We start from the raw sequence: 15344 nt of genomic DNA, 5'->3' as shown, positions 1-15344 counted from the left end.
ACAGATGTTCACAGCAGGAGGGACGGGGTAGTGGAGGCGTGCAGAAAAAAGTAGCCACCCGGAAGGCTCTAGGAGCTGAATCATAGCTTCTGCGTGATAGAAACAAGGTTGACGTGATTTGGCTCCTTTCAGACCTCCTGGGTCTGCGGCTCCGAGGACTGGAGCCCTATTGCATCTTGGGAGTCAGGGGTTAGCCCCGATGCATGGAGGGACGCGTAGTCCTTTCCCTCCCCCGCCTTTCCAACTCACCCTCCTCGGAGGCCGCCTTCGCTGCATCTTTCCCAGCAAGCCCCGCGCTAGCGCGGGCTATTGATTGGCTGCGGCGCGAGCAGGAGGCTCTGCCGGCAGCAGTTATCCAGGGTTTCCGGTGCAAGGCCAGAGCGGGCGAAGCCGTCGGGGTGTCGGCGGTGGGGGTGCGTACGGCGGCGGCTAGGGGGAACAACGCGAGCGGAGGGTCTGTGGTCTCAGATGGTTTTGGCCGGTGCGGGGAATCGCGCGGGTTCAATGTGACGGCTCGGGCCTGGGGGGGGGGGGGGGCGGGGGGCAGGGGTGTGGCCTGTGCGCATGCGCGCGGGGGCGCGCGCGGCTCTTGGGCGCGCGGGGCGTGGGTGGCTGCGCTCGCGCGACGGGGGTGCGCCCACGTGGGGCCAGAGAGGCGGGGAGGAACCGGGAACCGGGAATCCAGCGTCCCGCCACGTCAGTCCCGGGCCTTGAGCCTGTTCCGCGTGCGGCTTGTGGTGAGGGGCCAGTGTTGTGCTGGGAAGTGACTTCTGGAAAAAGGAGGCCTGGCTGGGCACACCGGACAGACCAGAGACTGGGAGAACCGCTGACTCCCTCCGGTGAAGGCCTGCCGGTTTGTTTCAAGCTTCGCGCGCCCCCTGATATTGAGATTTATGATCCAAGTCTGGAAAATAGCAATGTGTTTGTTTCTATAGGATCTGCTCCTAACCTGACATTGCAAACTACAATGAAGAACCAAGACAAAAAGAATGGGCCTGCCAAGCAATCAGGCAACACTTCCAACCCCAAAAACACTCCGGGGCAACCGGAAGCAGGACCTGAGGGAGCCCAGGGGAGGCCCAGCCAGTCGGCTCCTGCGACAGAAGCTGAAGGTTCCACCAGCCAGGCTGCAGGGAAGGCAGAGGGTGTGTGCCAGCTCTGCTTTTCCAATGCGCAGGGGGAGGAGTTTGTGGCGCGCCGGTCTAGCTTCTGGAATTAGAGGCCCAGGCCACTGTTTACCCAGCAGAGAGGAAATGTGGAGAGGAGGCCAATGCTGAGTCTGCGCAGCCCCCACCAGGCGCTGGGGAGTGGATACAGCCTCCCATTCAAAGCACAGGGGCAGACCTCCAGACAAGGCTCTGACAGGATTAAGTCAGGTTGAGGCTGGCAGTCAGATGAGACTTCCAACCAGCAAATCCAGGTTAGAAACACCTCATTCACAAGTGGGTAACTGATGTTTATACTTGAGGCATTTCTGGTGCTTTTTTTTTTCCTCTCCCAGAGAAGGATTTATTACTTGAAGAAAGTAAAGAAAAAACTTGATTTCCCAAAGCACTGTCTCCTCCGAACTGTTTTTGTTTTTTTTTTTTTTTAAGACAGCACCCAGTGGCTTGCAGGATCTTAGTTCCTACCAGGGATGGAACCTCCCCTCACCCCGTGAAGCCCAGAGTCCTAACCACTGGACTGCCAGGGAATTCCCTGGAACTTTTTTAATATCAAGAGGCAACATTGGCAGGGTGGAGAAGGGAATGGACTAGAGTTGAGATGTAGAGTTCCTGCTACATGATGGCACCCCTGTGTGTTGGATGGTCTGCTTAGTTGATTTTTTTTATGCTCAAAATAAGCGTGGTTGGAGAGTAGTGAGAAATAGTTGGCTTATAGGGAAGTAAGCTAAGGCTTAGAGAATTTAGGCAACATTTACCCAAACCAATATGTTTGGGCCTGAAAAATCCCAACTAGCGTCCTAACCATCTTATTTCCCTCTCTGCCTTTCATCCTCTCCTGTAGGAGCACAAGCCAAGAGTGCTCAGTCTGGAGCCCTCTGTGATGTCTCTGAGGAGTTGAGCCGCCAGCTGGAAGACATCCTCAGTACATACTGTGTGGACAACAGTCAGGGGGGCCCAGGTGAGGATGTGGCACAGGGTGAGCCTGCTGAACCCGAAGATGCAGAGAAGTCCCGGACCTATGCCTCAAGGAATGGGGAGCCTGAGCCAGAGACTCCAGTAGTCAATGGTGAGAAGGAGATCTCCAAGGGGGAGCCGGGCCCGGATGAGATCCGGACCAGTGATGAGGTCGTAGACCGAGACCACCGAAGGCCACAGGAGAAGAAGAAAGCCAAGGGTCTGGGTGAGCAGAGAACAGCTACTTGTGAGGGGAGGGAGTTTGGACCTGACATACCTGGGCCAGCCCACTCTGCAAGGATTCAGAAGAAACCTGACTTCCAGAGCTGCCAAACCACATAGTCTAATCAAAGCCGCGACAGTGGGGCCATCATGTAGAGGTGTGCGGTTGTTCATTGCATTAGGGGAACAAGTGCAAACCGAAGGCCAATATACTCTTTGAGAAGATGGGAAGCAGGAGTCATCAGTAGGCATCCTGTGCCATCACCATTTCTAATTTGCTCTGTGACCTTAGGCAAGACAGTTCTCCTCTCTGTTCCTTAGTTTTCACTTCTCTACACAATAAGAGAATTGGACTAGACCAGAGTTGAAAACTCAGAGAAGTTAAGCTTAGCCAGAGGGCCCCAGGAGACCAAGAGAATACCTCATTTATCCAAAGGCTTGACTGCCACCTGGTCCCAGTGAGCTGATAGTGTGTTAGAACTGTAGCTGGCTGCCTTTTTTAGCCACAAATATAGTTACGTGAAATCTCTAGATTTGTAACAGTTGGCAACTAATAGGATAGGAGCCAAACAAAACCCATCTGTGGGTTGGATTTGGCCTGTGTGCCAACGATTTGCATTCTCTGCATTGGTCTCTCAGAGCCTCCGGGGGTTGACACTTCAGGAACCTGTCACAGTGCTATGCATGGTGGCCCCCTCTGACTCAGGCACAGGCAGTGGAGGAGTCACTTGGGTGGGGATGGAGAGTGAGTGGGTTAAAGAAGCAAGGTGATGTTATACCCACATCTTATGGGGTCACTACTCCCCCACCCCCTCCTTGTTATCCTAATTTAAAGAAGTGTGTAGGTTTTTTTTTTTAATTTTATGATCAGATATCGAAAGGTATATTTATTTATTGGCAGGGGTATAGTCATTTTAAAGTACACTGTTGGCTGCCTCTGTTGACTGAAGTGCAGTGTTCTTGAGGAGACCTATTCCTTTTGTGTCCTTCCTTTTTCAGAAGGGCTTTCTTTGCATTGAAAGTGAAAGTCGCTCAGTCGTGTCCGACTCTTCACAACCCCATGGACTATACAGTCCATGTACTTCTCCAGGTCAGAATACTGGAGTGGGTAGCCTTTTCCTTCTCCGGGGGATCTTCCCAACCCAGGGATCAAACCCAGGTCTCCTGCATTGCAGGCAGATTCTTTACCGCTGAACCACCAAGGAAGCCCTACTTTGCATTGAAACAGCACTGAATTCACAGGTGGGATACCTTTTTTTCACCTGTAGGTAGAGCAGGCAGTTTTCTTTCTCCCACTCCTGGTGCTCATCTCTGAGATTTCATAGAGACTCATTCTTTTTTTTTTTGTCTTTTTTATAAAGATCTTTGTGTAATGGGTGGATTGATTCATTGATTATTTTGGCTGCACTGCATGGCTTGCGGGATCTTGGTTCCCTGACCAGAGATTGAATCTGCACCCTTGGTAGTAAACACGTGGAGCCCTAACCACTGGACTGTGAGGGAACTCCCTCAGTCCTTCACTGAATAAGTATTTGTTGAGTGTGTTCTCTGTGGTGGGCACTCAGGATGGTACTGGGGCTATACTGGTGGGCAGAACTGAGTGGGTCCCAGTGTTCCTGAGGCACACAGAAGAGCAGGGAAGGCAGCCAGGTCAGCAAACGGAAATGTAACATCTGATAGGTGAGAATAGTGGGCCCAAACCCAAAGGGGGCCTCTAGAAAAGAAGGTACATGCCTTTGCTCCCCGTGCTTTGCAGGAAAGGAGATCACATTACTGATGCAGACGCTGAACACGCTGAGTACCCCTGAGGAGAAGCTCGCAGCTCTGTGCAAGAAGTATGCTGAGCTGGTCAGTGCTTCCCCTTCATACACCCTCCCTGCCCTGGGAGGGTGGCACATTTTTAACTACCCCAAGTTGCATTATATTTCTTCCTATGGTGCTGAATAAGCTTATAGGAGGGGAGCTGAGCTGAACTGGGAAAGGACTGGGTCTTAGAAGGAGATGAAGGTGTGAGGCCAGGAAGCAGAAGGATTATCTGTCAGTAATGAAAAGGCCAACATGATACTCAGAATCATATTGAAGAGAGAAATGGGGAATCCAGGTCTGTTGCTGTATATAAGGAAGAGGGTAGCAGGTGGGCTGGTCTGTGGAGAAAGTTGGGCAAATGTCGTGGTTGGAGAGTCTTACAAGCTTTGAATCTGGAGTCACAGCTTGGAGAGAAACTGGCATCTGCTGACTGTGAGCCTCTGCTGGTCGGTCCTCAGCGTCCATTTCTGTATCCTTGACATGGGGCCCTTGGGGTTACTGGGGGCAGTGTGTGACCCACCATCATAGTGTCTAACCTGAGCTGCAGTGGCTGGAGTTGGGTCAACTCTGGAGACCCTGAGTTCCCACAGGGCTCTTCCTCTGTCCCTGTCTCCAGCTGGAAGAACACCGGAACTCCCAGAAGCAGATGAAGCTCTTGCAGAAGAAGCAGAGCCAGCTGGTGCAGGAGAAGGACCACCTGCGCGGCGAGCACAGCAAGGCCATCCTGGCCCGCAGCAAGCTCGAGAGCCTCTGCCGCGAGCTGCAGCGCCATAACCGCTCCCTCAAGGTGGGGCATCCACTTTTCCTGACCTCACTCGTCTTCAGTAGCTTTCCCCCTAAAAGTAGCATGTGCTTTGGGATAGAGATTTCCTCAGTGACGCTGTGCCTTAGAGCTGCTTTACCACTTGACGTGCACTTGTATTAGGTGAGGTAAAGGTTAAGGTGCTGAGGGAATCCGGACGAGGGGCTTCAGGTTTCTCCATTCCATAGAGTCCCGGGGAGCAGCTCTTCTCCTGGAGGGCTGTCAGTCAGGCCTTTGTCCTTGCTGTGCTTCACCTAGGATGGGGTCAGTCTGATTAAGGCTTGGTCAGTACTGTGACCTCCAGATCGTTAAATATACCCTTTGTGTTTCTTTAAAACTTTGCATCAGTAAGCATGTTTTGCGACTTGTTTTGCTCAGTTTTACTGTATGTTTTAAAATGTTATAAAGTTAATATAGATGTGATAGAGGTAAAAGGTGACAAAAGTCTAATAAATCAAAGGTAATTATTGCCCACCATCCTCAACCCCAGTGCCAGTAGAAACTAATGGGAAACAAACCTGCTTATATGTAGGTTTAAGCGTAGCCTTGTAAGTTTCCTTAGTATAAAATGTAACATAGTTTTGTTTTTTAGTGAAATTATTATACATGTATTGTTTCATAGCCTATTCCGTTTTCTCAGTGCCTCATCTTTCCCTATCGTTTATATAAGCCTGTCCCATTCTTTTTAACGGTGGCATTATATGGATACACTGCATTTAGTCAGTACCCTAGTTAGTGTGTTCTGTGTTGTTTCCAGTTTTTCTCTGTTATAGAGCTACAGTGAAAATTCTTTTTATATATATCCCTGGCTAATTATATAGGATTTATCCATAGGCTGAATCTCAGAAGTGAAATGTCTAGGTCAAAGAGCATCAAATTTTAATTTTAATAGATTTTGCCTTCCCACCAACAGTGTCCAAGTGCCTAATTCTGCACAACCCTACCAACCCTGGGTATTATTGAATTTTAACTACTTGGTCAGGGTGAGGGGGTCACAGATGAAAGCACATTTAACTGAGACTAATAGATCCTCCAAACTTATTCTGAGACCAGGAAAAGTAGGCTTCAGGAGATCCAGATTTATTTAGAAAGGCACTTACCTGTAAACCTACCTTTTTCTAGGGAGTCTCTGGCTTGATGTCACCTGTTTACAGAGGGGTCCATTAGTAGCCCCCATTGCTTGACATCTCTTCAGAGCCTGGCTGCTCCTCACTGGGAGAGCAGGGAGGGCTACTGGGAAAGAGCATCCGTGGACTGGTGGGAGAGCCCTGTGAGGCTGGGAGCGGTGGATGATGGAGCTGGGGGTGACTTCTCTGCCCAGGAAGAAGGCGTGCAGCGGGCCCGGGAGGAGGAGGAGAAACGCAAGGAAGTGACCTCACACTTCCAGGTGACGCTGAACGACATCCAGCTGCAGATGGAACAGCATAATGAGCGCAATTCCAAGCTACGCCAGGAGAACGTGGAGCTGGCTGAGAGGCTCAAGAAGCTGATTGAGCAGTATGAGCTGCGGGAGGAGGTGAGGGGTCGCCTGGGGATGGAGGAGTCTGGGCGGGTGCCAGCACCAGGCAGCGCTTTCCAGGCTTCATCCCTTCGCCCATTCTCCCTTCTTAGGCTGGGAGGGATCTAGAGGAGGAACTGAGGTGATGAGAGGAATCTTGCTTGTGACCACACAGCTGGATCCACAGTGCCCTGTCCTGAACTGTAGGGCCAGGTGTCTTTGGGAGTGAAACTGTCCACGTTCTGAACTGGAGTTACATTCACGGGTCATGTATTTTGTCGCATCCCAGCAGGGATTTGTGGCAGCACCCACTGGACACGTTAATGCTTATGTAGTTAAACTTGTGAGTATTCTCACCTAGGTTTATAATTAGCCCTACAGTGATATGGGTCAAGTTTTTCTGCCTACTTAAGGCAGTTTCAGGTTTCAGAGTATTTTAGAATTTGGAATCACAGGGTAGGAGCTGGAACTGTGTTCAGTCATCGACTCTGGGGGCTGTGCCCTCCAGTTACTTGCTGCTTTGCTGCCCCCGCCACCTGAAAGGGCAGGGCGTCACTCCCTTGACTGGTGTTGACTGCTGTCCCAGGCACTCGAATCCCTCTCTTTGGGTCCCTGCACACTGTCTCTTGGAAGGGCCCTCTTCCCTCTCCTTTCCCCCTGGTACTCCCATTTACTAGGGAGTTGGGCTACAAAAGTGTGGGTTCTCAGTCCAGTGGAGTAATGAGGCTGAAGGTTTAAGTGTATCTGTTACTTGGCTTCCTGGGGGGTGATCTCATCCCGTGCTCATGCCAGACTGACTCAGTGGGAAAGAAACAAGGTGAGGTTGGGAAGTAGACCTTCCAGGGACTTGGGGCCCACCACCTGTGGGACACATGGGAGCCCGGCATGTCATGCTGAAGTGGGACACTGGGCAGCACCCTGGTCTCTGCATGCGGAGCATCCTGTAGCTATTGGGCCTCCCCAAGAAAAGCTCCTGACAGATGGAAACCACACACCCACCCCCGACAATGCTTTCCTACAGCACATTGACAAAGTCTTCAAACACAAGGACCTGCAGCAGCAGCTGGTGGACGCCAAGCTCCAGCAGGCCCAGGAGATGCTGAAGGAGGCAGAGGAGAGGCACCAGCGGGAGAAGGATTTTGTGAGGCTCAGGCCCCAGGGGTGGGGGTTCTGGGAGGAGGCGGGTCGGGTTCTGGCTCAGCTCACAGTTAGGTGTGCCCGGGAGAGGTTGTTGTCTGGTTAGGCCAGAGCACTGCTAGCTCAGAAACCATCTGAGAGCAGGAAGCCTCGGGGGTCGTGGTGCGTATGGCTAAAACAGTCCAGATGCAGCCTCTAGGGGCTTCTGATGGACTCTGGGGTCCTGTCTCGGAAATAGCTTCTCAAAGAGGCTGTGGAGTCCCAGAGGATGTGCGAGCTGATGAAGCAGCAGGAGACCCACCTGAAACAGCAGGTAAGGCTGTGTAGCCTCCCCCTGTGCCTCCATGGTCCCCAAGCTGAGCCCCATCCGGGGGGAGGGAAGTGGGACCCTCATTCTAGGCCCACCTTGACTCCTGCGTGACCTTGCCAAGCCTTTGTTCTCTCTGAACCTGGCTGGCACCTATGTGGTGGTGATCAGGTGGGAAGGCAAGCTAGAAGGACTTGTTCCTGGTCCAAAGTGGTGTTTTCCTTTTGAGGAGGCGGAGACAGAACAGGTGATTTTAATTATGTAATTAGACTTCATTCTGGAAGAAGAGTTTGAAAAGGAACATTACAGGAAGTATATAAATCACCCCCAGTCCTACTTTTTAGGCTTAACATTTTAGATTCTATCCTTCCAAATAGATGGGGGTTTTTTTGTTTGTTTTAAGGAAAACTGGTATCTCCACAGAATTTTTGGGTCAGGGGGCTAAGGGTGGGTCTCAGTGTGTTGACCAGAAGTGCCCTCCAGAAAAGCCCAGTCTTACTTGTGGGCTTCTCTCTCACCCAGCTTGCTCTGTACACTGAGAAGTTTGAGGAGTTCCAGAACACTCTTTCCAAAAGCAGTGAGGTGTTCACCACATTCAAACAGGAGATGGAAAAGGTAACTGTGGTCCAGATTGTGGGTGGCTATGGGGGTGCAAGCAGCTTCATTCTGAATTGAACACTGGGCCTGCCTTCAGGAAGCCCCCATCCCTGGAGTGCTTCACGTGGCACTGTTTACAGTAGTATGTGATTGATACCATAGAGGGCTACGAGTGGGCCGTATTTACCTGGATACACCCTGGGGTGGCTCAGAAAGCGCTGATCTCGCCCCCTTGGGATGGTTTCCCACCTTGGAGACACAGATGCACAAATCGCCTGACCTGATCATTTCCTTCTATGTGTCGCATAACCCAGATGACTAAGAAGATCAAGAAGCTGGAAAAAGAAACCACCATGTACCGGTCCCGGTGGGAAAGCAGCAACAAGGCCCTGCTTGAGATGGCCGAGGAGGTGGGCTGAGTACGGTGTGCAGCCGGGCTGGGGGTGTGTGAAATTCTTGGCCCTTTCCTGTGCTTTCTACCAAGAAGGATGCAGTGAGCCCCGAGTGGAGCTGGGATTCATGCGCATGTCTGTCCAAGTCCAGAGGCACCAGCCGTCTCCTCAAGGGAGGTAGTGAGCTTAGTGATGGGTCTGTAGTGGAAGCAAAGAGAGCAAATGGAAGAAAGGGGGAAACAGCAGAGAAAGCAAGGGGTGCCGACGTGTGTGCAGCTGGCATGCAGAGCCGTGCAGATAATTTGATTTTGTGGCTTGAAGGGAAGGAGGAGAAAGTAATTGACGGTGAGGCTGTTGTGCTCCAGACCCTGCTGTGGGTGTGGATGCCCCAGCTCATTGAGCTCTCTCAAGATCTGTGAGGTGATGTTAGTAGTCCAGGCTAACTGATAAGGCAACAGACTCAAAAGCCAAGCACTTGCTAAGGCCATCTGGTGAATAAACAGAGGAATCCATCACCTCCAAGCCATGCCCCTTCTCTATACCACACCTGTCTCCAGCTGGCAGCCATGTCTCAGCATAAACCAAGACTGTTTACTCAAAAGGGGCCAGCTTTTGACTCTGGCCAGTGCCCAGTGTTGTTAAAATGTGAATGGTGAATGTTTTCTACCAAGTGGCGGTGGGTAGGCGGTTGATGACATGAAACTGAAGGCCCCATTTCTCTCCCTAGAAAACACTCCGGGACAAAGAGTTGGAGGGCCTGCAGGTGAAAATCCAGCGGCTGGAGAAGCTGTGCCGAGCGCTGCAGTCAGAGCGCAATGACCTGAACAAGAGGGTGCAGGACCTGAGTGCTGGCGGCCAGGCTCCCCTCACTGACAGTGGCCCTGAGCGAAGGGCAGAGGCTGCCAATACCTCTAAGGAACAGGGTGGCGAGGGGCCCAGGGTTCAAACACCGAGCTCCCCAAGGGCCACAGAAGCTCCTTGCTGTCCTGGAGCACTGAGCACAGACCCTTCAGGCCAAACGGGGCCCCAGGAACCCACCTCCATCACCGCCTAGGGTGCCCATGCCAGGGGGTGCTCTGGGAAGGGAGCGAGCCACTTAGCCAGGCCCAGCCTGTGCGAGGCTCCCGCCGCTGAGGCCCAGGGTGCTCTGCCCTGGCTGACATCTTACTCTGCAGTTTTGGATTTTATGGGTCAGTGCTGCATACATACAGCATATGTGCAAGGCCTCATACATTTATATATCTGTAAGTGTAAAACAGGCTTGCATCACAGGTGGGGGTGTGTACACATCAAGTCAGTGCCTCTTCTGTGAGCTGAAGCGTCTTAAAGGGGAGCTGCTGTCACAGGAAGCTGGCAGGACAAGTGTCGAGCTTTCCCCTGCCTGATGTGAGGCTCACCCCTCCCTCCCTGCCCTTCAGAGCTCATGACGGGTGACACACCCGGGCCATGACTGTGTCTCTCCTGTTAGCGGGACTTGGGCAGCTCCAGCTCTCCCAGCTCCCCTGGAAGCTCCTTTGCTTCCCTGGAAAAGGGGTCTCCAGGCAGAGCGTTGACAGAGCACTTGGAGCTGGTGATCGGACTGCTTCCCTGCCTAGGACAAGGGACCTGGAGCATGCTCTGTGCAGGGTGACGTGCTGGTAGGGAGCCCCTCAGGTGCCGCTTCCCCTGCGTGCCGGTGGTGCCAGGACCAGGCCAGTGATGCTTCGCAGTAGCCTTATCATTCACAGGTGCCTCTCTAGCCTGCACAAACGATGGACAGGAGATCGCCCGAAGGACTCTTTGGGAAGGTTTGGGGTTTGCTTCCTTTGTGTTTGTCTTGCACGTGGCAGTGTTTATGCTGAGGATCTTCTGAGGAGGAAGGGGTGCCTAGTGGTGGTGCCTGGGCTCCTGGCCTCTAGCGCCCCACCCGCCTCAGCACCCGGCCTGGCGCCTTGGCCACACTGGTGCTTAGGTTTCCTGCTTGACGAAGTCAGATTATTTATAGTGAGAGAAAGGCAAGGGTCCCCATGGGTTTGCCACAAGCTTACCGGTGGCTTCAGTCCTGGGTGGCCACTGCTGATGCCATCACTGCTGTCTCCACGCGGCAGATGCTGGGCCCCGGGTCCAACCATCCCCTTGGCTTGATGAGTCTGCTTCATATATCCATGCCCACAATGTGCATTCTTTTTTGAGATTTGCCCTGATTTTGTTACTCACATAATAAGAGCTGAGATAGGCCCTCCTTGACATCCTACTTGTTCCTGTGTGAGAGCCCGCAGGTCTTGTCCAACAGCTAACGGATAAGAATGAGACTTGGCCGTTGGCTGAGCCCCAGAAGTCCGCAGAATGGCTACAGATAGTTGTGTCTGTTTCTTCTGTACCCCGACTCCCACCCCTCACACAAGCTACGCTGTACTCTGAAACACCTGCTGTTTGCAAACTTGCCAGCGCATTAGCCAGTATTTGTACAAAACACTTCTGGGACAGCAGAATGTATGAGTCTTGCATCAGGAAGCAGGGGTACGCTGGGTTTGGGGTACCATAACCCCATCTCCAGCTGGGCCTCAGCTTCACTGTAGCTGGAAGCCATAGACCAAGATGGATTGAGTGGATGAGTTTTTGCTTCTTGCTGTATTTCCTCGAAGTTAGTTCATTGTCTTATAGCTCCCTTCATCTTCCACAAACAGCCCGCTCTTTTTTTTTTTAACAGCCCACTCTTAACAGCTCTTAAATCCCTCAGGTGATAAGGTTCCTAAAGAGTGTGAAGTACTCCTGAATTATGTTAGGACTTAAACCAGAGATGGCAAATGAATGACGCACCATTTCCCCTCTTCATCCATGGGTGGTGCCACTAATCATCTGAGTATTTCCTGTTACATTCCTGGCATACCCTCATTTCTCAAGATTCCCCCAGCAGCCAGTGTGAGTGTTGAGACCTGTTTGCCATCTTCGGCTGAGATCCTGCTGTGCTGAGGAACAGAAGAGCTGCCAACAGGGTTCGCTGGGCTAAGGAAGCATGGGAAGAGGCAGACGTTTCTGCCTGCCCCCTTCAAAGAGCAGGGAGGCCAGCAGTGGCCCACAGGGTCACCTGCCCCACTTCAGCTACCTCTTAAAGCCTATAGTGTTGGCAGGGAGGGGACTGCCAGAGCCCAGTATGGTGTGGCAAGTTACAGTCTTTAGAAGCCAAGAATAGCTGCTTGGTAAGCAAGGTGGCCCCAGCTGTGCAGGGTAGAAGCTCTGCTCTCGGCTCAGCCGTCCGTCTGTAGCCATCCAGGCCAGGCTGTAGGTGAGGTCCCATTCTCCGTTGACCAAATCTTTTTAATCACTACAGCTGCTCTGCTTGCTCTGCTTTCCAAAGTCAGCCCAGGTTCCTGGGTGCTGCCCACACCAGCCAGGGTCCTGGGCCAGATGCAGAGGTGGCCTATCCATGAATGAAGGCAAGTTCCTTCCTCACTGGGGCAGGTCTCATGCCCATGACCTCAGTTTTTGGACCAAGAGCTGTGTTGGTTTCTTAGGTTGCTAGCTTTTCCTCTAGGGGACCACCGTGGGTGAGGCTCTGCTGACAGTAACTTGTGTTCAGGGTCTTGTCCAGCTGAGAGCTTCATGTCCACCAGATTCTGAGAGGTGGCAGCAGCACTTTTTAAAAGGTTTGTTTTCCGTGAGGTTTTTGGACCATGGGCTGCGCTCAGGCACTTTCTATGAGAGAATGTTATGTCTGTAAAGGATGGTTATTTCCCCACCCCTGCCCCCACCCTGGTGTCTGCGGCAGGGGGGCCCAAGCCTGCTGAGGTGGTTCTCCTGCTGCTGCTCCAGCCCTCCCACCTTGCACAGCACAGAGGAGGTCACCCTAGGGACAGCCAGGCACCTGCCTGGGGGAGGGGTGCTGCCTTCTGTCCCTATAACTGCTTCCCTTATGGCCCAACCTGGCCGTCCAGATTTGTTTGAAGCTGTGCTGACAGCTTTTTTGTCTCCTTTTGGTATTCACAACAGCCAGGGACTTGATGTATTTTAAAACCACATTAAATAAAGAGTCTGTTGCCTTAGTTTTTCTCTTCCAACCTTCTTGGTCCTTTGCTACTTCTGGATCCATCCGGCCATCACTGATGTGTCCAGATCTGTGACATCTCTGGTTCTGCCCTGGTATCGTGCACCTTCCAGGGTGCCCTCCTGCCTTCCAGTGGTCACCGCAGGCTTAGGACACTAGCAGATTCTCTTCAACTGCCTCAGCAGGGCCCTTGGCAAAGTTGGCATGATGCTCATCAGATATAGATGATTTTTTCCCATCAAAACTTGTCCCCGCGGAGAAGGAAATGGCAACCCACTCCAATATTCTTGCCTGGGAAATCCCATGGACAGAGGAGCCTGCTGGGCTACAGTCCATGGGGTCACAAAGAGTCGGACACGACTGAGCAACTGAGCACACACGCACACACATTGGTCAAAATCTTCCTGGAGGTGACGCAGTTTAGTCTCATGACAGTCAACCTAAATTTTCATAAGACCTACATAAAATTACACCTGGTAAAGAGTGTTGTTGATTAAAACATAAATACCAAAAGAAAAAAGGAAGTTCAGGGAAGGACAGGAATGGCCTGTGTCTGAGTACAAAGAAAGAAGGGAGCCTGGTGTCTGCAGAAAATGGTAGCAGTTTATCTACTCAGAGAGGTCAGGGTCAGCCAGAGGGTCACATAGATAGCTTCACATAGGATCCTTAAATTCCAAGGGTCTATTAGGTGGGGGTTCTCGTTCACTGGGGAGAACAAACCAAGGAAAAAAGACGTGCCAGTGCAGTGGGAGCAATTTCGCAACTTGAAATTTTATCCCAAAGGAGACAACCTACAACTTCTTGGTAAAGAGAATAGAAGCTGATATATAACATTTGCAGATGTTTGAAGAAATTCCAGGACTGATTTCTGCTTTTAACCTACTTTTCAACCTTGACACCTAGAGCATCTTTCCAGATATATCTCTTTAGTCATTAGAGGCACTTCTCCGTTTCAGGCAGAAGGTCATAAGCTATACAAGGACCTGAAGAACTTCCTCAGTGCAGTCAAAGTGATGCATGAAAGTTCAAAGAGAGTGTCAGAAACCCTGCAGGAGATCTACAGCAGCAAGTGGGACGGTCATGAGGAGCTGAAGGCCATCGTGGCGAATAATGATCTCCTTTGGGAAGACTATGAAGAGAAACTAGCTGACCAGGCTTTGAGGACCATGGAAAACTATGTGGCCCAGTTTAGTGAGATTAAGAGTACATCATGAGAAACACTGGGCTGGATGAAGTACAAGCTGGAATCAAGATTGCTGGGAGGAAAGAATCGCCAAGCGGGGCCGGAAGCTTGTGGACTACGACAGTGCCCAACATCACCTGGAGGCAGTGCAGAATGCCAAGAAGAAAGATGAGGCCAAGACAGCCAAGGCAGAGGAAGAGTTCAACAAAGCCCAGGTTGTGTTTGAAGATCTGAACCAGGAACTACTAGAGGAGCTGCCTGTCCTTTATAACAGTCGTATTGGCTGTTATGTGACCATCTTCCAAAACATTTCCAACCTGAGGGATGTCTTCTACAGGGAAATGAGCAAGCTGAACCACAATCTCTACGAGGTGATGAGCAAACTGGAGAAGCAACATTCTGACAAAGTCTTTGTGGTGAAGGGACTCTCAAGCAGCAACAGACGCTCTTTAGTCATCTCTCCCCCAGTTCGAACATCTACAGTCTCCAGCCCTCTAACCTCACCTACCAGTCCTTCCGCACTTTCCTTGAAGAGTGAGAAGGACTCCAGCTCAGCAAGTGAAGAAGAGCTGGCATCTGATTCAGCCCAGGGAGAAGACAACTCTGAGATTAAAGAAGAGCCCTTAAAAGACAAGGAAACAGAGGAGGAGGCCGAGACAAGCTCCTCTGAGGAAGAAGAGCCTCTGCTAGCCTGCAATGGCCCCACCCAGTCCCAGCCCTCACCCCTCACTGAGGATAGAGAGTCCCAGGAGGAAGTTTTCCCTTGCTCCCCAGCTCCATCACCAGCCAGAGCTCTGACCCCTTCAGAGCAGGCTTCATCTTCCTCAGTAGCAGTCCTCCGAACTCGTACCTCAAGCGAGGGATCTGAAGAGCTAAAGAAGAGAGTCTCTGTGCAGAGGGCTTCAGCACCACCTAGTAGGCCTCCGCCACCCAGAGCCACTCCCAGTCCTAGGGGCTCCTTAGGGAACACGCCCTCCAGCCCTCCAGCCTCACCCACCAGCCGTAGGGCTTCCTCAGAGGCCTCTCCTGACCCACAGCCACCAGAGAAGCCAGTAAGAGAAAAGGAAAACACCAGCAATCTGAACCCAGAAGAACTTTGTACTTCCCCTACTTTGATGATCTCTCAGAACCAAAGTCTTCAGCTTCATGGCTCTGCAGTTCCAGAAGAGAGCAATGTCATAGCACATGAGCCTGAAGAAGAGGTGTCTGCCATTCAAAATGCCCAACTCTGAAGAGGAACCGCGAGGACCTCCCCA

General features: G+C 51.8%; 2 protein-coding genes across 4 annotated transcripts; both read left to right on the top strand.

Moving 5' to 3' along the window:
• Positions 1-156: 156 nt before the first annotated feature.
• Positions 157-12903, top strand: TXLNA (taxilin alpha). 3 transcript variants are annotated; one of them, XM_069578748.1, is made up of 11 exons: positions 157-413; positions 936-1145; positions 2008-2346; positions 4099-4190; positions 4765-4935; positions 6272-6466; positions 7470-7589; positions 7824-7898; positions 8415-8507; positions 8804-8899; positions 9609-12903. In XM_069578748.1, the coding sequence occupies exons 2-11, from the start codon at positions 968-970 to the stop codon at positions 9933-9935; spliced, it is 1686 nt and encodes a 561-aa protein (XP_069434849.1). In that variant the 5' UTR covers positions 157-413; positions 936-967; the 3' UTR covers positions 9936-12903. The 3 variants fall into 3 exon arrangements, with proteins under 3 accessions (XP_069434849.1, XP_069434850.1, XP_069434851.1); XM_069578749.1 differs by having other exon boundaries at positions 294-454; XM_069578750.1 differs by lacking the exon at positions 157-413 and adding an exon at positions 552-853.
• On the top strand, positions 10305-15344 carry LOC138432478 (bridging integrator 2-like). The gene is made up of 3 exons (XM_069573782.1): positions 10305-10311; positions 13809-14108; positions 14158-15344. Exons 1-3 carry the CDS (start codon positions 10305-10307, stop codon positions 15318-15320), a joined length of 1470 nt encoding a protein of 489 aa, XP_069429883.1. The 3' UTR covers positions 15321-15344.

The sequence above is a fragment of the Ovis canadensis genome, chromosome 2 (assembly GCF_042477335.2).
Source record: "Ovis canadensis isolate MfBH-ARS-UI-01 breed Bighorn chromosome 2, ARS-UI_OviCan_v2, whole genome shotgun sequence".
In the NCBI taxonomy this organism is placed as follows: Eukaryota; Metazoa; Chordata; class Mammalia; order Artiodactyla; family Bovidae; genus Ovis; species Ovis canadensis.
This window is presented reverse-complemented; position numbering and strand designations above follow the sequence as displayed.